Here is a 26,052-nt window from a genome sequence, read left to right on the forward strand (position 1 = left end):
TCATCAAAATCTGACATTGGGAGAGATTCTGATGGAGGAGCATGGCCAACTCCTCTGGCAGGACACAGTTCCTACAGGTAAGCGCAAGAAGCATGACAGGAAACAGCCCAGAACAGGCCATGGAAAGTTTCCCACTGGCATACATTTGGCATGGGTTGGGGGTAGACCAGGCTGAACCAGTTCACATCACACTGGCGAATCTGAGCACCAGAACAGAGTGTGGGTCGAGTTAGGTTCGGTTGCGACAAAAACCAAAGCACATTATGGAATGCCAAGGTGAAGTGATCTGTACTGGATGTGACCGCAGCGCCCAACCAGCAGACCTGAACAGCTACTCCCACTGGAGAGCGTGAGCTGGGATGGGGGCAGACCAGACTAGGCAGGGCTACACCCACCACCTGTGGGTCTCATGTGGACTAGGTCAGGGAAAAGCCAGGCTGGGCTGACTGTTCCTACTGGTGGAAGCATAAATTAGAGTTGGTGATGGTTGGTTGGGCTTTGCCACTGCATCAGCTAGCAGAAACTGGCACTGGGGGCTAATTCTGTCAAGTTAAACTGCAGAACCACCTGGAGAGTGCCTAATCCGGGAGTGGGAGTGGTCTAGAAGGGAAATAGTGGGCATCTCCCTGTTGGGTCACCACTCCCACTGGAGGGCACAAAAACCAGCACAGGGGCAGGGGTGGCTAGACAAAAAGGTACCCAACAGCATGGGTGTGGGCTGGATAGTGGAGCTGGTTAAGTTGAACTAGGCTTCAATGCCCATTGACACGTATGAGAGCTGAATGGGATGTGGGACAGACTGGTCTAGTCTGCTGCACATACTGGCAAGCATGGGAACCAGGGTAGGGAGCAGGCCTGGTGGAGGTTTTTGTGGGTCACTTCGACTAGGCTGCAGCTCCCACTGGTTTATGTGAGGGCCGAGTGTGTGCTGGGCAGAATCAGGCTGGACTGCAACACCCATTGGTTCCAGTGGACGACGGGGCTGGAAACAGAACTGACCCAGCAATTGCAACCACCAGCTGATTGGGGCGATGGACAGTACTGGGCCCCGTACTTGCAAGTACACACAAGAACCTGGTCTGGGAACACCTCAAAGGTTCTTTGGGGATTGCCCCAATCAAACTGCCAGACTCAGAACCCTAACCATGAAGACAGAGGACAGAACAAATCAGTCAACTACCCCAGCCATATGTTGGCAGTGAAAGACAGGGCAAACGGAGACTCTAAGATGGACTATGTCAATCAGTGGATTCTTCAGAGACCTCATCATGCTTGGAATGGCGAGATTGGCAGCAATTAATTGCTGAACTATCAATACCACTTGAGCAAGACCCTCGGAGCATGCCCCATATCAGGGACCTGGGATGGATGGGAGACTGGGTGGGGCTTCTCCCTTTACCTCCCCCTTTACCCCAGATAGAGGAAAAAAAATGTGGAGATAATAGTCTCGCCCACTTTCCTGTAGCCCTTAAACCTTTGTGTACTAACTATGTAAAGATTGTCAAAATTTAAAAATAATGCTTCGTCAGACAGATGTGCTGCCAACTCCATGCAAAATGAAAATTATCGCCCATCCCTTCCTTTGGCTGGTCATATTAATCTAAAATATCTATTTTTAAAGAAATACAGAAATGTGCTTCACAATTCAGAAAAAAATTAGTTGAAATGAAAAACTTGTCCTTTTTTACTATTTGAAAGGCAGTGGGATATAGAAAACTAGACCGGAACTGCTGGTGTACTCCCTAAACTCTGGCAACAGCCAGGGGTGCGCCAGGCCAGAGCCAAGAACCCAGAATTCACTCCAGGTTTCCCTGTACAGGAGGCCAGGAACCAACGAGTGCAGCCATCACCTGTCGCCCAGACTGTGCCTTAGCAGAAAGCTGGACTGAAGTGGAGTGGAAGTAGGCACTCTGACATGGGATGAAGGCAGCCCAAGCAGGACTGCATCACTGTGTCAAACACCCCCCCCTACCATTTTGCTAAACCATTTAAATATCTACTCTATGTGCTTAGTTTCAATTCAATGAAACAGAAACACACTTCATTGTTCAAAAGAAGATAAAGTTATTAAAAGTGACTACAATAAAATCTATTCCAAGATTATATGAAGCCTGGCAATGAGAAGGGGCACTCACTTCCTCTGAACATGGAATAAACAACAGAAACATTTCTCTCTCCTACATTTTCTCTCCTGGTCCACTCCATCCTTGAATATGGCCCACATGTATCTGACCTCCTCAGCTTTCAAATAAATCTTATTATTAGAAAAAGAGTTCATGTGCTTACATTTGATTAGCACATACGCTGTAAGTACACAATATTCTAGCCATTACGCAATACAGATCGATAACAAATTTTCATTGTAATTAAGGAAAAAATTTATACAGTTTTCCTGTATATCTTTGGTAAAATAGCTTTTGTTAAAACAATGAAAAGATCCCAAATGTATGCAACTGCTTAGGATACATCGTAGCCAGGCAAGGGTTAGACATTGGGAGAAAAGCAGTCAACAGCTGGCAAGCATTCTGGGCCTGGTTAATGCCAAACTCGTGTTAACTATAGCAGTACACCAGCACAGCTGCCCATTCTTTCCCCGTCCCCCCGCCCTTTTTTTAGAAGATATGTGGGGGCAGACACCAGCACCCCAGCAGACTGGGTTTGGGGACCTGTGCCTGAGCATGTATGGGTTCCAGGCAGGCGGGCAGAACCCAGCGCGGCATGACACACAGCCAGAGGACTGGGCTTGGGGATCTGCATTTGTGGGTATGGGAGGGCTGTGGACTGCTGGGTAAGGGCCTAAGACCCACTAACAGCCACACATGAGATCTGGGTCTGCGAGTGGGTGAGGGAACTTGGGGAACTTCCCTGGTGGGTCATAGATCCCACTGGTAAGCATGTGAGTCGGTCGGGCGTTGGTCAGGCTGGGCAGGGCTGCTTCACTTGTTGGCAGATGTGTGGCTTGGATGGGGGGTGGGAGGAGATGGGGAAGGAGCAGGCAGAGCTGGGCCATTAGGGATGGGGGCAGATCAGGCAGGGATAGGCTGCAGTATCCAATGGCAAAGGCCAAGCTAGGTGAAGGGTTATGCAGGGCTGTGTCAGAGCAACCACCAGGATGCATAAGATCTGTGCCTGGGAGCAGGCCTGGTTGGTAAGCTAAGGGCATGCCCTGGCTGGTGAGCACAAGAGCTGGAATAAAGGAGATGAACTATGCTGGATGTGATTACAGTATCTCTCGGCATGGGTGTTGACTGGGTCTGGGGTGTGCCAGACTGGGTTAGTCTAGCATCCACTAGTTCTCAAAGAATCCAGATGGGTATAAGACAGCTTGGGCTAGGTCTTGGTACCTGCTGGGTCTGGGGGTGGGCCAGGCAGGGCTGGGCTGCAGCAACCCACAGTAAGAGCCAGCATGGGTGTGGGCTGTTTGGGCAAGGCCACTGTACCTGCCAGGACAGGCGGTGGCCCAAGTCAGGCTAGGCCAAGAACCCACTGGCCAATGCATTGTGGGTCAAATCTGGGGGCAGGCCAGGCTGAACCAGTTCATAAATGAGAACCAGGACAGGATACAAGACAGGCTGAGCTGGGCCACAACACCAGCCAGCTCACATTAAGGTCGGGACTGGGAGCAGTCCAGGCTGCAATAACGACCAGCATGAGCTGAGACTGGGGGCAGTTCAGGCCAAGTCAGGCTGTAGCACCCGCCAGTAAATGCTGAGGTGAGGCGAGACATGCCAGATTGGGACACAGCATTCACTAGCACACGTAAAGCCTGGGGGTGTAGGGAGGGTAGGTGAGCCTGATTAGGGGGTTGCAAAGACTGTCCTACTCTGTTCTCAGCGGGGCCTCTGTTCCCGCTGGTGAGTGTAAGAGCTGGGATGGAGGCAGACCAGTCTGGGCAGGGCTATGACACTTGCCAGCCTACATGTGAGCTGCGTTGGGGGAAGAGCCAGCTGGTCTAACTGACTGTACCCACTGCTGTGTGCATTAGCCAGAGAAATTGCAGGCTAGTTGGGTTTTGCTGTGCATCAGCCAGCAGGTGATAAGACTAGGGACAAGTCCTGTCTGGCCAAACTGCAGATCCACCTGGAAAGTACAAGATTTGGGGCTGGGAGTTGGCCCAGTAAGGAAACTGTGGGCACATTTCTGATAGGCTGCAGCTCCCACCAGTGAGCATGGGAGCCAGGGCTGGAGGCAAGTCTGGCTGGACCGGTGGTGGCATCTGTCGGCATAAATGTAGGGTGGATAGTGGGGTTGGTCAGCCTGAGCTCCAACACACACAAATGGGATATGGGATAGACTGGACCAGTCTGTTGCACATGCTATCATGTGCAGGAACCAGGGCTGGGTGGGCCTGGTGGGGTTACTGGGGGCTGCTCTAACTAGGTTGCAGTTCCTGCTGATGTGCGTGAGGTCTGAGTATGTGGTGGGCAAGGTTAGGTTGGGTCACAGCATCCACTGGTTGGCATATGAGATGCGACTAGAGACATAAATGATCCAGCAACTGCAACCACCAGTGTGTGTGTGGGCTGATGTGGATGATGGGCTGAGCTGGAACTTGCACTGGCTGGCACAAACAGGAGTCAGGTTGGGGTCTGGTGAGGTTTCTTTGGGGACTTTACCCTCTTCCCCACTGAATCACTGGACTCAGAACTCCAACCAAGGTGAAAATTACGTGATCATGGAGTACATGTGTCAGAACTGGGCCCCCACAGTTGCTGAGGTGTGTGCAGCAGATGGCATCCCCAGATGCTCATGGAGGACATCACAAGTTCTTTGAGGCCAGCAAGATGTCTAGTACCATGGAGGGCAGAACAAATTAGAGAGTTCTCTTGGTCAAGCTTTGACAGCGAGTATCTGGGCAAATCAAGACTAAGGTGGGCTATGGCAGCAAATGGAACTTGGAAGGACTTTCCTCAACCTTGGAACAATAAAATCAACAGCATCTCAGAACTATCAAAACCACTTGAGCAGTATCCTCAGAATATGCTCCATACTGAGATGACATTGGGTAGCTATCCCCCATTCCCAGGTACAGATGTGGTTTGGGCTCGCTGAGAGTGGCTCGCTACACTTCTTTCCCTTTTTCCCCAGATACTAGAAGAAAAAGAGATTGGAAAAAAATAAATAAAAAGAACACTATGTATTATAACAGTGTTGTAAAATAAAATACTCACCATTAAAAACCTCATTAAATTCTCCAGGAGGAGCATGGATGATGAATTTTGCTGCTATACGCACCTGAAATAGAAATGAAAATATAAATATTCACAACATAGCCCTCTAAAACAACAAAATGTGAAATTGTATTGTTTCAAAGTTTCACAGAAAACTGCTTGAAAATTTAGAGATGATTGCATTTCTTTAAACACCCTAATCACTGTTTGAATCATTTACTATAATCACACAAGTCACAGAACGATTACAGATAACAAAAGATATTGTGAGGCAGCTAGGGATTCAAAGTTGCCACAGATAAACATTTTCACAGCTTTTTTGTGTGGCAAAATCCTGACAGTAAGCAGTAAACATAAGTCCATTGAGAAATGCAATTAACCAGCTGCTGAGCTCTAAACTTGTTAGTTGTTTCCAAAAGAGGCATATAACATCTAAAATTTTAGTTCTGAGCTTTCACTAAGAGACAAAAATGATTGGTATCTTTTTTCTGAGAACTTATTTTGTCCTTGCATACATTTGCACTACATGTACAAACAATTGGACTCCCACAACACAGACTTTCCCATCAAGGTGGGAAAGTCAAAGGAACAAAGGGGCCAAAACACCAGAACGCGAACCGCAGTGTATCAGCTCTGCCTGAAGGACTCTGAAACCTCATTTTAACTTTAGGAATTCGCCTTCTGGGTTTTTCATAGAAAATAAAAGTACACCTGTCACAGCAAGGACATTACACTCTCCCTAAGTAAATAATAATGTCCAATCATGTAGGTATTTTCTCTGTATTGCCATGGGCTAAACAGTCCTCCTGTTATAATTTGTAAGTTTATTTATTCTAGCCCATTTCCAAATCCTAAATTGGGGAGGGAGGGAGGCCATACAAGAGGTCCCAGGAGTAGAAAGAATTTCTGAAAATAATTAAAAACACATTTTCTCAAAGTTTCTCCAACACACTTGGGGCTGTACTCTATTTATCCTTTGGAATTACAGCTGTTCTGAAGAGCACAGTGAAATTTACTAGACATTGCCAGGTCCACTACTAAATCTTTGTTACCCAGGATTTTCTAAATGTCATTATTCAAAGCCAATTCCTGTCAAATTGGAGTCAGAAGCAAGCAAGAACTACCACTTCTTGATACTTCTAAGCTTTAACTCTGTGTGTAGGAGAAGTGGTGTGGGTAAGCCTTGGTTTTGTTTGGAAAGGATGGCCAGGTGGGCGCTCTACTGCTCTGTGTTAAAGCTGGCAGCATACCTCACTGCAATCACATCAAAAAGTTGAAGGTGGTTTAAAAAAGCTAATTTTTCATTACATTTTGAACATTTGGTCCACAAACCCAAGCAGGTTAAACTTTAATGTCAAGAGTTAGTGGGGGTTGGGCTCAGCAGCATGGCCTAGTGGCTAAGGTCCTTGCCTTGATCCATGTGGCCGCTGGTCCTAATCCCGGCAGCTCCACTTCCCATCTCTCCTCCTCTCAGTATATCTGACTTTGTAATAAAAATAAAATAAATCTTAAAAAACAAAAACAAAAACAAAAAAACAAAAAAAAGAGTTAGTGGGGGCATGGTGCGATGGCCTAGCAGCCAAAGTCCTTGCCTTGAACGCGCTGGGATCCCATAAGGGCTCCAGTTCTAATATCAGCAGCACAGCTTCCCATCCAGCTCCCTGCCTGTGGCCTGGGAAAGCAGTCAAGGATGCCCAAGGCCTTGGGACCCTGCACCCGCGTGGGAGACCCGGAAGAAGATCTGGGCTCCTGGCTTCGGATCGGCGCTTGTGGTCACTTGGGGAGTGAATCATTGTACGGAAGATCTTCCTCTCTGTCTCTCCTCTTCTATATATATATCTGACTTTGCAATAAAAATAACTCTTTAAAAAAAGAGTTAATGGGACAAAAATGGGAAAACTCAATCCAATTAAGATATTCAGATCTTTGGGAAAGAATTAGCTTAGATCCCACAAAGGTCCTTCCCCTGAATACTGGTGGATTTACGAGAGCATACATGCACATGCGCGTGCTCTGTGCCACCTCACTCTGCCAAGCAAGAGTCAGACCCAACAGGGATCTTTCTGGGCTTGGAATGTGAGTAAATACTTTTATTTTAAAAAATTGGAGAAGACAAGTCAGAAACAGAATCATCCACTAGCTCACATCTCAAATGCAAGCCAAGTGTGGGTCAGGCGTTGGCTGGGTCAATTCAGGCCTCCCAGGAGTGGTAAGGAACCCAGCCACTGGAACCATCCCTGCTGCCTCCCAAGGTGCACGCTAGCAGGTACTGGGTAGTGGGGACCACAAGAAGACTGGCACCCAGGTATGCCAGTACGGGATGCGATCATCCTAACCTGCATCTCACCCAGGAGGCCAGCCCCACAGAGCCTCTTCTTTGTGAAGCTAGGATACTCAAGAATTTTGTTATAGTGATGAAAAGCTGACTAACACTTCAAGTTATCTATATGAATACAAAAAACTAACATCATGTGTCTGTTGACGGGATATTCTAAGAGACATCACTCTGGCGATGCCATGAACATTCACAGGTTGCCTCTGGTTAGGAGAAAAAAAATCAAACAAACCCAAACTGAGGAGAGTCTACCAAAGCACAGTCCCATGCTCTTTAAGGCCAGGAAAGAGAAACAGTTCTAAGAAACTGTTCCAGATTTAAAAACCAGACATTATAACGACATCCAGCGAGATTTGGGCTTGGACCCTGGACACAGAAGTGGGAAGTGCAGGGACAGTGACTAGAGTGACAATATAAAATTTGAATAGAATGTAGATTAGATAAAATTTCTCAAGTTTGAAAATTCTATTGCAGTTATAGAATGCCCAGATCATACTGCTGTATTTGCAGACTAGGGAGAAACATTCCTTCTGTGGTTTTTCCCTTGTATCTTTTCTAATCTTTGCTTTTCATCTGCCCAGGACTGTTATTCTATTTCACGAACACTAATGACTTTGTTATAGACTTTTCCCCATAGATTTTAGATTCACTGATGATTTTAACACAGTTGTTCCCCCTACACTTATTAACTGGAATCGTACTATAACAGAACTTTCTATCCTCATTTGTCCATTCATTCCTTTCTTGTGGACTGAGTTTTATTTTCTTGCAAAGAAAACTGGTGTCTTCACTATTCATAGTGAAGATTATATAATTTCAAAAATAAAATATATAATCACTATATAAATTTATAATTATAATTATACTTTTATATAATTTAAGTTACATAATATACAATTATAATTATATAGTAGTATATCATATGTCATATATTGATTATATTAACATATAATTATAATTCTATATAAATATATATTGTATATTAATATATAATAACTGTATATTTTATATAATTTAAAAAATGAAAATGCTTTTTTTCCTCTCATGAGTTGTGGAATTTGTGGGGATGGGAATTGAGTTTTTTTGTTACACTGGCATAAAGAAAAATGAAACGTCATTGATTATTTGTCAAAGCACACTTCTTTATTCCACTTATCAGCCACCCCCTCCCCATTTTATACTTGATCTTGGCCAAAGGCCAAGAAGCAATATAGCCCTATTTAAAAAACATGAGTTACCTCTTTATTTCAGTCAGGATATAAAAACCATGTCATACATTTTATTTTTTAAGATTTATTTCTTTTTTTATTGGAAGGGCAGATATACAGAGAGATCTTCCCTCAGCTGGTTCACTCCCTAAGTGGCCACAATGACTGGACCTGTACTGATCTGAAGCCAGAAACCAGGAACTTCTTCTGGGTCTCCCATGCGGGTGCAGGGTCCCAAGGCCTTGGGAGTCCTCAACTGCTTTCCCAGGCCACAAGCAGGGAGCTGGATGGGAAGCAGAGCAGCCAGGACACAAACAGGCCCGCAAGGTGAGGATTCAGTCACAAGGCTACCATGCCAGGCCCGCAAATTTTTTAAAATATCATTTAAAAATATGCAAAACCCACTGCCAGCAAGATAAAATCCACAGTCCTCCGCATAACCTAAGACACCCAAACTCTTCAACAAGATTTCACGGCTTCAGACTACAACCACACCGTCCACTGCCCATCTGATGTTAAGTGAACTACACACCGTTTCCTCATTTGCAGTACTCTAAGAAATACTCTTAAGAAAAGCTTCCGTACAGAGAAAGCACTCAAATAATTGCCGTCACCATTTTATTCTTTCCATCACTAGCATTTACAATATATCCATTTTTTCTCATTGCATATTATTTACAGTATTAGTCTTACTATTCCAGTTAATCTTGTCTTTCGTGCCTCTATTCATACATAATAGAGCTTCCAAAAGATCATGGAAAAATGAAAGATAAAACAAATTTTTCCATGAGCTTTGAGGCCTCTCATATGGCCAAAGTACACAGCAGCAGAACATTTTAACTTCTGTAAAGTATCAGGTCATACAGAAAGGAAGATCCTCAAATTCTGCTATAGAAATGTTCTGCTATGTTTTTACATCCTCAGCAAACAGCTCTGATAAAGGGTTGGTGGCAATGAGACTAGAGGTAGAAGGCAGAACATTAAGACCCAGTCTTATTATTACGTATCTCAACAAGACCTAACTCCAAACGCTGTACAAGCTTTGCTTCTACAGATAAGGTCCCCCAGCCAAGCAATCCTTTTTATCAGCAAGAACAGATACAGTTCCTGCCTATCCCTGAGTAACAAGCTACAGTTCCCTGCTGCTCAGAGGAACTATTCAGACAAGCCAATCACATGCTCCCTCAGAACGCCAGAATCGCTCTATCCTCCCTGCTATGACAACCTGACCTCCCACGGTCCCTGCTTGTGCACTCTTCCCAAGTGCAACACCCATGCACGGTATGCTGTGTCCCCCCTTTTTGGGCTGTTAAGCATGTTTATAAACTGCTGTCAATCTCACCAGTTCACTGACAGTTGTTGTGTTCAGCCAACTCTACAACCCCTAGGCCAGAAATTACTCCCCGAGCAAGATTGAGCAGGAAATAATCAGAACAAGATTTCACTTAACCAGGAAGGTCCAATTTACATGTAACTGGGGAGTAGGAAGCAGGGATTCCAGCTATTTAAATACATTCTAAGGAAGCCTTCGGTTTAAAGGTTAAGCCATCATTTGGGACAGCCAAGTCTCATCCTGGGGTACCTGGCTTGAATCCCCAGTGCCTGCCATTTCCCACCCAGCCTCCTGTGAATGCACACTCTGGGGGACAGCAGGTGCTACCTACAGGGGAGAAGAGGATGGAGTTCTGGACTCCTGGTTTCAGCCTTACTCAGCCAGGGAGGATGGAGATGTTGCTAGTAAAATGTAAACACAATGGGTCTTTATGTATTACGTAAAATACACTTTACATAAGTAATCTGACATAAATTTTAGTCTTAACATGAGAAGAACACGTCATTCTTCACAATTTTTTTTTAAAATTTCGGCCATATTAAGTGTGGCTACCTAGTTTTCCAATCTAATGAATTTGAGGGCAGGAGGAAAAAAACACTTAGAATATTAAAAGGTGTGGGGGGGGAACAAGAAGAAGATCCAAGTCAACCCAATAAGGCTGCAGAAAGCACAGCCCCCTAATAGGAATGACTGACATTCAGAAGCTGACTTCTTGAAAAGAAAATTTTGAACTTGCCAATAAATTGATTTTTACTGAAGAATAGCTACAAATTTACACCAAAAACTCATATGGAAATATCAATCTAGATTTTAACATTTCAAGCCTCTGATTCCACTCCCAAAAGTACCAAGATTGCGGAAGTGTCAAGTGCTTGGGAAAATGCTTCTGTGGGTGGTCAGCAAAGTGAAGAAGATGAATTAGAGGTTCTGAGGAGGCCAATTTTGGCACCCTCCCCCTCTCTTCTCCACTAGAGTTTTGGGGAACTTCTTAGTGCACAGAGGACAAAATTAGCTTATTAGTGAGAAATGGTCTTTGAGCACATCAGAAGACCTGAAATGGACTTCCTCAGCAACAGACACTTGGTCACCTTGGCCATTTGTGACTCTGTTCAATCTTCTCTGGATCAGAGTCCTGCGAAGACTGTGAAAACAGTAGATGAATTCAGTAGCAAAGGGTCAGAAAACAAACAAAAAACCAGGGATATTCATCTTTCAGATGACACTGATCCCACCATTCTTTTTTTTTTTTAAGATTTATTATTATTGGAAAGCCGGATACACAGAGAGGAAGAGAGACAGAGAGGAAGATCTTCCGTCCGATGGTTTTCACTCCCCAAGTGAGCCGCAACGGCTGGTGCACGCCTATCCGAAGCTGGGAACCAGGAACCTCTTCCAGGTCTCCCACGCGGGTGCAGGGTCCCAAAGCTTTGGGCCGTCCTCGACTGCTTTCCCAGGCCACAAGCAGGGAGCTGGATGGGAAGTGGAGCTGCCGGGATTAGAACCGGCGCCCATATGGGATCCCGGGGCTTTCAAGGCGAGGACTTTAGCCGCTAGGCCACGCCGCCGGGCCCGATCCCACCATTCTTAAAAAAGATTCCCCCAAGCCCTTTCCCAAGTAGAGAAGGAACGAATGCTGTTTCTTCTCCATCAGCTGGAAAACTGTACTTCCTGATAAAGCCACCAGGAAACTGTCTGCTGCCTTCCAGCAGCAGGTATCAGCAGGCCTTTAGGATCCGACGTGCGCCAGGCTGCAGACAGTGAGGAAAGCAAGGGTAACGGGGATGCTGCCTCTCACAGTTTGTGCTGCTGGCGGAGAATGAAGAGCTGGCTGCTACCTTTCTTTCACGTGGACCATGTTCACAGTCCGAGCCTACCAAAAGAACTCAGCTTTCTCCACATTATCAATTTGATGTAGAGACCAGACGATGAGCAAAATGTGTGCCACCATCATGGGAACAGAATAACCACCTCCCATCCCCAAAGTGCCCAAATCTTGTGACGCAATGGTACCTTATCTTCCTAAAGCAGGTTTCAGGCGTAAATGGGAAGATAAGGCAGACTTGGTATGAAGCCATAATCAAATACACTGATGAACCAAACGCTCCTGGTTTGAGGTGATTCCTCAGGAACAGTAGTCAGTATACCACATCTAGTATTTTTACCTGTCCATACTAACTGGAGTATGAATTTGGAAATACAGTCTTACTCCTGCTGTTGAATCAAACTGAGAAGATTTCAGGGAAGGAGAACCAGGGAAGGAGAGCTAGATGAACACTGCGTCTTTCTGCCGGGCTCGTCTTGCCTTCTGCCACCCTTCACTTCAGCCGTCCTGAACGCAGCTTGCCCAAAGCGAGGCTTCCGCGCCGAAGTGCCAGGTGAGAAGGGATCACGGTTCCAGCCTAGGTCACTCCTTAAACATGTGTCCATGACAGGATGCAAGAAGCAACTCAGCAGTGCCACTTCAGTTTCATGACTACCAGCTAAAACCTAAGTGTCTGGACAGGTTCACTGCGGGTTATCAAATGTTAACACAATTTACATAAATAGCTGGCAAAATTAATAGTATATCCATAAATGTTCTGGATTTTTCTGATGCCTCTTCTGGATTTGACAAAATTCCTACAAAGATGAAGGTAAAACTTCAATTCCAGGAGATCTTCAGGCTGAATAACTTCCTAAGAGGAAATGGAGTCTTAACCAAAGTTGCTGTAAATACAGTAAGCTGACAAAAGTGTGTGTGTCAGGGTGTAACAGCTTGGGTGAGTTTACTGCAGGTTTTCAAGTGCCACCTTGGGACAGGTGACTGAGCTGCAGGCTGGGAGGCCTGCATCACGGATCAGAGTGCCTTGGATCAAGTTCTGGCTCTGCTTCCTGACTCCACATTCCTGCTAAGGCACACCCTGGGAGGAGCAGGGAATGATTCCACTCAGATGGAAACATGAACGGAGGTCCTGCCTCCTGATTTCAGCTCTGGCCCAGCCACAGCCACTAGAGGCAGTTAGTCAACGATCTACTGAATGGAAGATTTACTTGTCTCTCTCCCTCCACCTCTCAAATAAATAAGGGAAAAAATTAATCCAGATGAAACCATTAAATTTGGAGGCAAGCAGCCCTATACTTTCTAGCAGCCCCAACGTGTAAGCCACACAAAAGAACTACAATAAAAACATCCTGCATGCTTACCTTAATCCCAGTCTAGTATTTCCTCTCAGTTTCCTTCCTACATCTCCAATAACTCCCACAGGTCGGATGCTGTGGCTCAGAGTTACCTACTCTGCGGTCAAGAAAGAGGACTTCAAGGTAGGAATTCTCAAACATGGACACCTATCAGGAGTCACCAGGAAAACGTCTGGAAAAAGAAAATACTACAGATTTCCACATTCCTGAATGTGAACTGATTTCCATAGACCAGGGACCTAGAAATCTGTATTTTTAGAAAAGCTCCCAAGGAGATTCTGAAGGGGACCACTATTCGCACCCTGCCTCTGAAGGAGAGGACATGCAACACTGGGAGCTTCCATTGCACAAAGGAACGCACTGCCAACAGGAATAAAGCGATGGGAGATAGTATGTGTTTTCACTTCAACTACAAGAATTACAGGAAGCTGTTGCGCACAACTCTCCAAATATCACCTGTGATTTGTTGACAACTGCAAGCCAAACAAAAGAAAAGCACTCATTTGAACTTCAGGATTTTCAGTAGTTAATAATCAAGTAAACTCTACCATGTTTACTGCATATCTGCGTTATAGCTAATTTATTTTAATGTAAGAACCCTTAACGGTGATAATTCATGGTCATAAGCTTTTCCTTAAGAAATTTTCCATTATTATCACTTAGAACATAATTAAAAACAGGGCCCACAGCATTTAATCTGAAACAAGGTTATCTGCAAATTCAACATCAACTCTTTAAACATGCTTTTACCATTTATTTAAAACATTAAGACTCAAGCATAGAATAGGCATTATTAAAAACTGAAAGCGGAAAGTTTATTTAAACCATTATTATCTTGTATTTTCAATTTTTTTTTCTTGATCAGTTCCCTCAGTTCACAAAACACTCCTAAAATGAGCCTGACACAATGCTCAATCAGCTATTCCTCCACCTTCAAATGCTGGGTCCCATGTGGGTGCCAGTTCACATCCCAGCTGCCCCACTTCCCATTCAGCTCCCTGTTTGTGGTCTGGGAAAGCAGTTCAAGATGGCCCAAAGCCTTGGGACTCTGCATCCATCTCGGAGGCCCAAAAGAAGTTCCTGGCTCCTGGCTTTAGACTGGCTCAGCTCCAGCCATTGAGGCCATTTGGGGAATCAACCAGCAGATGGAAGATCTTTCTATCTCTCCTTCTCTCTGCCTTTCAAATAAAAATAAATAAATCTTTTTTTAAGAAGTAGAGAAAACAATAGGAAAAACAAAGCATTTCCCTTGTTTCATTAACAATTTTTTTCAAGAATGATTTGTAGGTACTGTCTCTATTGTTGATCCTTTAATCAACATCCACAGACCCACAAGACAGTGACTCAAACATGCTTACATATGCAAGTCCTCTGGGGGTAGGAGCACATGTTGTGGCACAGTGATTTAAACTGCTTCAGAACTTTAAGGCTCATCTCCACTTCTGAGCCTGCTCTCTGTTGGTGCACAGCCTGAGAGTAGCAGATGACGGTTCACGTACGTGGGTCCTTGCCACTCGTGTGGGAGACATGGCTGGAGTTCCTGGCTCCTTGGCTTCAGCCCGGAGCAGTCCCGAGTGCATGCTTCCTGTCACTCTAACTTCCAAAGAACATGAGCTAACATTTAACAAAGAGTAAATCACTTGAAAATTTTCATCAACTCCCCAGCAGAGTCTACTATGCAGTTAGAGTTGAAAGCACTGGGCATTACATATGCTCAAAACTGACAGAACGGCAAAGGAAATACATCACAGGGCCTGGCTCTGAAGAACACAGGAAGAAATCAGCCCAGTCTACTAAAACTGGTAAAGGGCCTAACCAAGGCTAGTCAGGTGACAAAAGAAAAGGAGGGACCTCTTTGAGCATGCTTATGGAAAGATTCATTGACAACACAGAAGCTCAAAAGTCATTTCTGGAAGAGAAAACAAAGCCATGCCATTTAGACCTCAGTAATACAGCTTTTCTCTCTCCTTGTTCGCAAATCTACTACCTCAATAAGAACTCACAGTCCACCATTTGAACAGCTGGCTTGACCTGCTCCAGTTTCTTTTCTGTAGAATGGGCATAATAACAAGATTAACCTGACCATTCAGAGGACACATGTTAAGGTGTGTGGCATGTAGACGTATCTCTCGTTCCTTTCTCCCAACCCTAAAGGCTTTTCTTCAATCTCTTAGCACCTTCTCACAATTCTCTCGACTCACCGACACAGATGCCCACTGTGCTAACTACACAACGCTCAATTTCAAGGGTCAGCCCACACTTGGTTTCCTTTCCCATTCTTACTCCTCAAGTGAGAACTCGTCAGAGGCATTCTGCAATCAAGGACATGCAACTGGCAGACTCTGTCAATGCGCCAGACTCTGTCAATGCTCGGAGACTTCTGCACTCCAGCATCTGGGTAAGGGGGTGCCCAGCCAGCATGATCAAGAGCGCATGTTCTCTGCCCTTCCACTCTGTGGCACCAGACCTCTGCTTGTAAAAGCTTTATCCGATCTCATGGCTGCACTCCATAAAGGGGAAGACTTCCAAATCTCTACAACTCTCTGGATCAGACCTCTTTTCCAAACGCCATTTACATATTTAAAAGGCTCAAACTAAGAAAACCCAAAATTAAAAGCCAGTTTTCCTCTCAGCCTGCACATTCTTTTTCTTGTACTCTTTAGCTGGTAATGGTGGTGCCACCTCCCGGGCATCCAAATTCTAACACATTTATCTGATTACGCCTTTCACTTACATTCAATAACCGAGTTCAGTTGGTTCCAACTCTAAAATATGTCATCAACATTGCCCCCTCCCCCGTTTCTTGTGAGACCACATAAAGTCAGGTCCCAAAATCTATTTCACCTAGTTTCCCAACTGTTCTTACTGACTCCAACCTGCTTAGATCCAAGGTTCTCAACGAGGAGACCTTTGGGATCGCCATGACTGAACGGTGCTACTGGCAGTGCAGACGCCAAGGATGCTGGTGAACACCCAACCATGAAAAGGATGTCCCCTCACCCAACAAGAAATTATCTGGCCCAAAGGTACATAATGCTTAGACTGAAAAGCCCCCGGAGGGACCTATTCAACAGCACATCCACCTTTGCATCTCACAAAACACTTGAGATTGAGTGTAAAGTCAACTACTTAGCTCAATTTCCTTTACACGGCATTGTTGCCACTGCCGCCTTCCTGGATTTTGTTTTTTTTTTTTTTTTTTTTCTTTCTATATTGTGATCTCTGGAACAGTTCTAACTATGATGTTTACCAAGCACCTAGGCAGGAGTAATTCTTTCTTCTACATTTCTATTCATTCACTACTTTTTGAGCCATTGCAATGTACATGTTCTGTATGCCCAGTTCACCTTTAAATCTGTACTCTGCGGGCCCAGCGTGGTAGCCTAATGGCTAAAGTCCTCGCCTCGCATGCATCGGGATCTCATATGGACATTGCTCCGTAACCCAGTTGTTCCACTTCCTTTCCAGCTCCCTGCCTGTGGCCTGGGAAAGCAGTAGAGGATGGCCCAAAGCCTTGGGACCCTATATCCGCAAGGGAGATGTAGAAGAAGATCCTGGCTCCTGGCTTCAGATTAGCAATGCCTCCACTGCGGCCTCTTGCAGAGTGAACCAACAGATGGAGATCTTTCTGTCTCTCCTCTCTGTATATCCGACTTTCCAATAAAAATAAATAAATCACTTTAAAAAAACAGATCTATGTGTGACACAATAGAAAAAATGAACTGTGATTATTAAAAAAGGAGAAAAATCTGTAGTCTTCACTGTTTGTACGAAACAGGTAAAACACTATCTGGTGCATGTAAAACTTCAACTACGTGGGCCCGGCACGATTGTGTAGTGGTTAAAGTCCTCGCCTTGAACTCGCCAGGATCCCACATGGGCACTGGTTCTAATCCCGGCAGCTTCACTTCCCATCCAGCTCCCTGCTTGTGGCCTGGGACGTGTATCATCAGATGAAGATCTTCCTCTCTGTCTCTCCTCCTCTCTGTACATCTGCCTTTCCAATAAAAATACATAAATCTTTAAAAGAAACTTAAACTATGGTACCATTAGTTATTGAAAAATATTCCAAATCTCTCTTCCCTGACCCCTCTGAAACTAGGGCTAGTTGAAAACTGCAAAGAGAGGTAGTTCTTTAGGGTGGTGGTTGAGAGGGCTTTGTAAGCCCTGTGCTATTCATTCCATTTCCTTTCCACTGCTGCAGTGCCTGGAGGGAAAAGTTTAGATCAAAACCTTCCAGCTGTCTGGAACTTTGAAGTGACTTCACCAAGCAGGGCCCGTGCACAGTGGACTTACACTGAACCAGCAGACCTAAGCCATAAAGCCCCTCCGCCCGCAATTCCTTCAAGCTAAGATCTCAGGTTGCTGTTACTGCATTATACCCTTGCCTCTCCCGATGCAGAATCATACATATCCCTACAAGGGGAAAACCCAAGTCACTGATGATACAATGCAGCCTAATTTCAGAGATCTTAAAAGTATGAGCACTCGGATCAACAAAATGCAGTATACAGGCTGAGCAGCCTTAATATGCACTTTTGAAACAGAAAAACGTCCAAAATCTGAAACTTTTGAGTATTGACGTGATGCCCCTAGCGGAAAATTCTACACTTGACCTCAGGTGGCGGTCACAGTTGAAGCACAGGCATGCGACAGGTGCTTGGCACAGCAGTCAAGATGCTGTTTGGGACCCTTGCATGCCCCACAGCAGTGGCTGGGTTGATGTCCTGTCTCTTCCGCATTCTGGCTCCTGGTGATGCATACCTCAGGAGGCAGCAGGGCACGCTCAAGCAGGTGGGGTCTACCCCACGTGGGAGACCTGTACTGACTCCCTGCTACACTCTGGGCTTGTCCCAGGCATGGGTGCTGCCAGCATTAGGGAACCCTGGAAGTAAACCAATGGATGGGAGATGGCTCTTTAAAAACACAGAAAGTAAGTAATATACAACAAAAGTTACATACTAAAGTTATTACATAAAAATTAACTTCAAGAAATGAGTATAAAACATAATTTCATATTTAAACCTAGGTCTCATCCCTCAGCTATCTCATTATGCATATGCAAATATCCCCCCAAATTTTGTAATCCAAAAATCTAAACCACTTCTGGCCCCAAGCATTTAGATAAGATAGTCAATCTACTTGTACATATAATTATTACAAATATTATTGGAACAAAATAAGCTTTTCTTAGTGTGAATTTTCCATCATTCAAAGAACCCTCTTTTTTTTTTAAAGGATTTATTTATTTTTATTGGAAAGGCTGATATACAGAGAGGAGGAGAGACAGAGAGGAAGATCTTCCATCTGATGGTTCACTCCCCAAGCTGCCACAACGGCTGGAACTGAGCCAATCTGAAGCCAGGAGCCAGGAGCTCTTCCGGGTCTCCCATGCGGGTGCAGGGTCCCAAGACTCTGGGCCATCCTTGACTGCTTTCCCAGGCCACAAGCGGGGGGGATGGATGGGAAGCATGGCCGCCAGGACTAGAACCGGCGCCCATATGGGATCCTGGCGTGTGCAAGGTGAGGACTTTAACCACTACACTATCGCGCCGGGCCCATCAAAGAACCCTCTTATTTGGTAAGGAAAGAACAAGTAGGTAGTTTTCCAGAGTTATTTTCAGACACACTGAAAACAAGAATGTTTAACAAAGTTCTACAGTAGAACATTGACATAAACATATCATAAAACAAAAATGTAAAGATTTCATGAAAATGTTAAATCATACAGTTCAAAACAATTTGTTATGGAAATTTTATATCAAATGATAACACTGTACTTCATAGATAAGTACAATTAACTGCTTGAATATGTAGTTAATGTCTTTTTTTTTTAATAACAGGTGTTTTCATTGTATTCAGAAGACAAAAAGCTTCCTGGAAGCGCATTTTAGATGGCTGATTAGGCTTCTTGGTCACGGGACAAACCACAGGTCAGGTTTTACCTTCATGCGTTTCAGCCTTAATAATTATCTGAGGAGCTACACGTTGTACAGTGACTTAAGCCACGACCTGTAATGCAGGCATCCTACATGTGTGCCAGTTCCAGGCCCGGCTGATCCACTTCCGATCGAGCTCCTTGCCAACGCGCCTGGGCAAGCAGCAGGTGGCCCTCGTCCTTGGGGGCCGTCCACTCACGAGGGAGACTAGGTGAAACTCAGAGTTGCCGTCTTCCGTCTAACCCAGTCTAGCGACTGCAACCATCTGAAAAGTGAACTAGCAGATGAGAGATCTCATTCTTTTCCCCTCTAACTCTGCCTATCAAATAAATGAAATTAAAAAAAATTTTTTTACTCTCTGCTTTATATGGTTTTCTGTGTACTTACATCATGACCTAATATTCCATTGAAGTACCATGATTTTAAAAAGGAAAATGGCTTCCAAGTTTAAAAAAAAACCATGATGTGCTTGCTTTGATGTGTTAAGTCTGAAAAACTCAACTAATGTTTCAGCTACTATCAAGTTTCTGCTTGCATGAGGAATTTTTACTTCTTAGGGAATTTACTGACAGAATGAAATTAGGAACACTTTCCAAATTAATAGCTCACAGACTTTTTGTTTAACAAGAATGCTTTCATATTAATTATGATGAAGCACAATGGCGGATTCTATTGTTTTCACTATACACAAAAACTAACGATGCCAGTTTATGCTTCCATACTGAGGAAAACATATATAAATTGCTTAAGAAGAACATCTCAGGTCAGGTGCGGTAGCCTAGTGGCTGAGGTCCTTGCCTTACATGCACCAGGATCCCATGTGGGTACCATTTCGTGTCCTGGTGGCCCCATTTCCCATCCAGCTCCCTACTTATGGCCTGGAAGGGCAGTTGAGGACGGCCCAAGGCTCTGGGACCCTGCACCCGCGTGGGAGACCCAGAGGAGACTCCTGGCTTCAGATTGGCTCTGCTCTGGCCATTGCAGCCACTCAGGGAGTGGACCAGCAGATAGAAGAACTTTCTCTCTATAGATCTAACTTCCCAGCAAAAATAGATAAATCTTAAAAAACAAAAAACACACATTTCACATCTGAACCCTAGTCAATTTCACTTCAAAGAACACCAGGAATTTCCTTAGACTACTTAAATCTTTAGATCTCTATCACAATTTGAGATACAAAAACTGTAGGTACACCAGATGTTTCCCTCAGAAACCTGCCATTATATACTCCTTTACATTTCATAAAGCTGTTTTCTCTTGATTCTGTGAGCTCATGACATCATGTTCACTCAATCAGTGAACTATTCTACCCATTACATGCAGGGAGTAACAGATGCTAAAGAAAACATATTCTGTACTCAGAAATTTCAACAGAAAAGGCAGAAAGGTAAACAAAATGTTATGCATAACTGTATTTTATACTAAAGTTAGGTTATAGAGCCTGGAAGAGATGAAACTATCCATGTGATCTAAATAAAATCTGGAAGAACAAGTAAAATCCTCCCTTTCAAAAAGGGGACCAGACTAAGCAGCAGTATTAACCCTCAAAGCGGATGAGAGTTGTAAGCTGAGAAAAAGCATCCAACACGCACGGTGTGCTTGCTACATGCCAGGCACACGAGGCAGTAGGTCAGGCACTGGGCACATCAGGTTCCAGGCACCCTTAAGAGGGCAACGCCATGGAGAAGGCACTTACTGTTATTTCCTCACTTTTCGGGGAAAACTAACTGGGAGATGAACTAATTTGCCTAAAGTGCTAGAAATGGACCAGTGTGCAGATATCTACACTCAAGCATTACATGACAGTATGCAATATCATAATTATTTAGGTCAGATTGAAATACAAGACCTTCAACATCATCTCCAAAGTTAGGCTTCCTGGGGCCAGCACAGTGGTGTAGCCAGCTAACTCTCCACCCTGAAGTGCCAGCCTCCCTTATGGGTACCAGTTCATGTCCCTACTATTCCACTTCCCATCCACCTCTCTGCTGACTGCACTGAGAGGGGAGACCCAGAGAAAGTTCCTGGCTTCAGACTGACTGAGCATGATCACTGGGGCCGCTTGGGAGCAAACCAGTGGGTGCAAGATAGTTCTCTTTCATGTCGGTAAAATCCGCCTTTATAATAAAATAAATCTAGCTTAAAAAGAAAGAGAGAGAGAGAGAACACGCTGGGCTTCCTGGCAAAGGCATTAGGGATCCAGTCACAAAGAGGCAAGAGCAGAGACCTCGGCTCCTGTGCAGGGAACTGAAGGCTCAGTGTACACTTTGTTACTCAACAGTCCAACTGCTGCAGGGAATGAACACGCAGGAGACGTGCCTTCTACGCACACAGATCCTCCGCAGACTTTCTTTTCCAACTGTTGTCACAGAATAGCCACACTTTGTTCAGGGAATTATTGTTACCAAACAACAGTTAATTTAATAATCTGGTCAAACAAGAGGTAATGAACCATATATTAATACAAATAATTAAACTTTCAAGCAAGAAGTACATGGAAAAGACACACTTTGATGATAGAAGTGACCACATTTAGAAATTAAATTTAAGTAATATCGCAAAGTAAAATGTTAAAATAAAGCTGGAGAAATAAGAAAGAAAAGTGAGTAGTTCGTGCAAGCAAAAAAAAAAAAAAAGGAGTTTATAAATTTACTTCTGGCTCCACTGGAACACATCTCATTAACGCCTGTAAACAAAGGCCAGCAGATAAAAATACACAACCAGGGTTGAGGTTCAGGAAAGAAGCCACAGCTAGAGCCAAGCACACAGGACACAACCAGCAAGACATACAGGCTGCAGCTGCGGAAATGGATTCTAATTGCTACGGGAGGGCAGAGGGATCATAGGAATAAAAAAAAAGATCCTTTGCCATTAACAACTATGTTCTTTTGGGAAGTCTTTCTCATTTAGAGTGGCTTGGAATGTTTCCTTTCATTTAAACCTTGCATCACAATTTCAAATTCAGAATTCCGCTTTTCTGTGTCATGCAGCTGACCCAGGAACAGTGAGTGTGAACTGTTTTGGCCTGGAGTTCCTCTATGTGAGAAGTCTGTGGTACACAAGGCAGTGAATTAATAATTTTAAAGAACTTCATTGTGCTTCTTCAGCTAAATTTATTTCCTCTTAACCCTGTGGCCAAAAGAGAAGAGGTTATTAAGCTTCATAGTGGTATCCTCAAAAAGTAATTGTGCATTTTTAAAAGCAAAGCTATTATTCTAGATCAATTTCTAAGATGCCTCCTACTATAAGGCATATATAAAATTACACCAGTAGTATAAATATTTAAATGGCTAAATAATAAATTTTGTTCTCTTCGGTATCTACAGATTTTACTTGTAAGAACCATTGCTTCTCCTTTTTAAAAATAAACTGTCAAAAAAATCAGAAGTAACGAGACAAACCCAGAGGAGGTTCCCATAACCGAATCTGTTGAATGGACACAGTACCACAAGAGCATGACCTCTGAACTCTGACAAACCTGGGTCTAGGTACCACTTTGACACTTCCCACCCTGCTATCTGTGGGTGAGCTTCTTAAAACTCTCAAACCTCACTTCACTCATTATTGAAATGATAAAACTACCTACTTCTAGTTTACAAACAGGAATACTCTGAGCAGGAATATACAAAGTATGGCTTTACACTCATCTAGTTTTTTTTTTTTTTTTTTTTTTTTTTTTTTAAGGGATACACTTTTAAGATGATGGTCATGTTTTATTTCTTTTTTTTTTTTTTTTTTTTTTTTTAAATTTTATTTTAAATTCATTAATTACATTGTATTATGTGACACAGTTTCATAGGTACTGGGATTCTCCCCACCCCTCCCCAAACCCTCCCACCATGGTGGATTCCTCCACCTTGTTGCATAACCACAGTTCAAGTTCAGTTGAGATTCCCCCATTGCAAGCATATACCAAACATAGAGTCCAGCATCTTATTGTCCAGATAAGTTCAACGGCTTCTTAGGTATACACTCTCTGGTCTGAAGACAGAGCCAGCAGACTATCATCCCGATCAATTAAAAGCTCCAACATACCATCAGCAAAAATTTACATCACCATGGAATTAATTGACATAGTAACTAGTAACCAATATGGTAAAAGTGAATGCGATTTCTTATCCACCTTCTGTGACCACCTCATTGACATTTCAATTTAGGTTTATACACAACATATAACATTCATAACATAACTTGTTATACATAACATCGTGTCATCTTAAATTAAGGCAAACATGTGGTATTTAACCTTTTGGGATTGGCTCATTTCCCTTAGCATTATGGTTTCCAGTTTGGCCCATTTGGCCACAAAGAACTGCATTTTGTTTTGTTTAATAGCTGAGTAGTATTCCATGGAGTAGATGAACCATAGCTTTCTTATCCAATCCTCTGTTGATGGGCATTTTGGTTGCTTCCATGTCTTTGCAATTACTGATTGTGCTGCTATGAACATAGGAGTGCATGTTGGTTTCTCATAAAACAAGTGTTCTGGATATATTCCTAGGTACACTCATCTAGTTTTAACAGCTCCCTCCCTTAGACCTTATTTAGAACTAATACTACAAAAAGCTTATTTTTCAAACTGATAAAGGAGCAGCAAGAGTAACATGACTTAAATGTGACTTTAAAATATCACCACCAACATCCTTCTCCCTGGAAAACTGAAAAGAACATTTTGATAACTCAAGAGTATTAAAATTCTACTTCATGAACTATTTTTCCTTAAATGAGTAGACTCAGGGATGAAATCTACAAGTAAAACATCTGTAGATTATTTTCACAAAAGTCCAAATATCCCACCACCAATTCACATCGGGAACGCTCACTGGCTGAACCAGCACTGCGCTGGGCAGGCCACAGGATCCTCTCCTGCCCTTCCTGGAACGTGGTGCTCCCGGGTGCCAGATAATTAGGGATCGTGGCATCTCGATGTGCTATTCCGGACCTTCGCAACACATGCGGGTCTGCATTAACTCCCACACTGAGTACTCCCTCCGCGGCTCCATTTTTATCCACTTGAACTACTGACAACCACTTTAGAATGATGGAATAAACGCACAGCGACCTCCCTGACAACCTTAGCACTACTTAAGCGTGTACGTGTGTGCGTGCTCATGCCCACGGTCCACTGCCAGCACGGCCTTGTTTACCAATACCACACATGTGAGCAGTGCCCAGCAGCTTCTGTGGGACCCATTATGGAGAACTGTGTTGCTGTCTCCATTTTCTGGGGGGTGGTTGTTCTTCATTACCACTTAACAGAGAGAAAACATTTTTAAAACTGAATTTAAACCTAGGGGAAAGAGAACCTTGGATTTTGATGCGAGAACACAGAAAATAAAAACAGGATAGAGGGTTCCCATTGAAAAACACCTCTCGGCTGACATCCTAGTTTTTGAAACACCATCATGTAATTGCATGCCCACAAGCCCTTCCTGAGGACACAGGCGGCTGGCACAGCTCAAGCCAGGCATGTCCCAAACGGTCACACTTAACTCCTATCATGTTAGTTACTTGGAAGTCTGAGACGGGCCTATGTCCTCTCCAGGAAATACTAAAAAAAAAAAAGTTATTAGGATTCCTCCCCACCCCACCCATCCCAGAGAATCATCAGGCCTTTGCCCAGCAACCCAAGGAAAAGGGCGAATAAGAGAAAACTCGTTCTACGATCAGATTTCTTATTTCACACGTCTGAGGGCTGAAGTCGTTCATTTGATTCCACTGCTGTCACAGCACCTAACACACACGGGGACTCCTCGGGAAGAAGTCTCACCAGGAAGATACAGGGTGCCACCCAACAGCCCCAGCCCACCTGGGGCAAAAAGAAAAACAAAAAACAAAAGCCAGAAAACACACACACACACACACACCAAAGGCAAGGGTCCTTTTTTTTTTTTCCTGTGGGCAACTCCGCTCCCTCGCAGGGAACATGGAGCTTGCACGGCTCCCCCAACGAAAGTGAAGAAAATAAAGGGAAACCCGTGCAGGAGGACGAGGAGGAGGAAAAGCAGCCTTTTGGCGATGGGGCGGAGCAGGGGGTGCACAAGGCAGAAGTGAAGGTCCGCCTCCTAAGCGGGTTTCTCCCCTTCCCCCCTCAGCTCCCAGCGAAGCTCCAGGTCCGGCCCTGGGGTCGCTCCCAGGCCCGGGACACAGACCCCGGCGGCACCCCAGAGTCCCTGGGCACCCCCCGGTCCCCCTCGACCGCAGCCCACCCCCGCACGGCCGCCGCCCTCGGCTCGCGCCCCCCGCCCACCGCGCCGGGCCCGCCGCCGCCCGCTTCCTATTTTCGGAGCACACACACACACCCTACAAGGAGCGGCGCAGGCAGGCCCGGTCAGAGACCAGCCCCCGCGCGGGGCCCTCGGCTCACGGACAGGTCCAGGCGGGGGAGGAAGGCGCAGGCGAGGGCACAGCTCGCCGGCCGAGGGCCCCTTCCGCGCGGGGCTAACACGCCGCGGCTCTCCCGGCTCGGGGCCCGCAGCCTCGGCCGCCGCCCCCGCGGCTCGTACCTTCTCCTCATCAGACAACTGCTCCTCCAGATCCGCCATCTTCCTTCTGGAGACAGACCGTGGCGACGGCGGCGGCGGCAGCGGCGGCGGCGGCGACGGCCACCTGACTTCCCCCTCTCGGTGCGGTCCTCCGTGCCGCGCGCCCCCGCCAAGGGAGGGGCCCGCCGTCCGGGTCGCCGAGCACGCGCCTCGGGAGCCCCGCCTCCCGCAGCCGGGCCCTGAGGGGGCCGGGGCGCCGCGCTGCGCGTGCGCGGACACCCATGCCGCCGGGAGGGGGCGGGGTCTGCTGGCTCCGCCTGCCGCAGGCGCGCCGGCATCCGCTGGCGTGCCGGGTTCTGTTCCCCGGCGGGGACCATATGGACCCAGTCTGCGTCGAGTACATT

General features: G+C 45.1%; 1 protein-coding gene across 1 annotated transcript in view; it reads right to left on the reverse strand.

Moving 5' to 3' along the window:
* CAPZA2 (capping actin protein of muscle Z-line subunit alpha 2) overlaps positions 1–25,795 on the reverse strand; it is a 46,209-nt gene extending 20,414 nt beyond the window's left edge. Inside the window, exons 1-2 of the mRNA XM_004592472.3 lie at positions 25,670–25,795; positions 5,172–5,235 (exon numbers count right to left, since the gene is read on the reverse strand). Coding sequence (XP_004592529.2) covers positions 5,172–5,235; positions 25,670–25,708 — 103 coding nt within the window. The 5' untranslated portion in view covers positions 25,709–25,795. The remainder of the gene's footprint in view (positions 1–5,171; positions 5,236–25,669) is intronic.
* Positions 25,796–26,052: the final 257 nt, after the last annotated feature.

Source organism: Ochotona princeps, chromosome 25, assembly GCF_030435755.1.
Source record: "Ochotona princeps isolate mOchPri1 chromosome 25, mOchPri1.hap1, whole genome shotgun sequence".
Classification (NCBI taxonomy): domain Eukaryota; kingdom Metazoa; phylum Chordata; class Mammalia; order Lagomorpha; family Ochotonidae; genus Ochotona; species Ochotona princeps.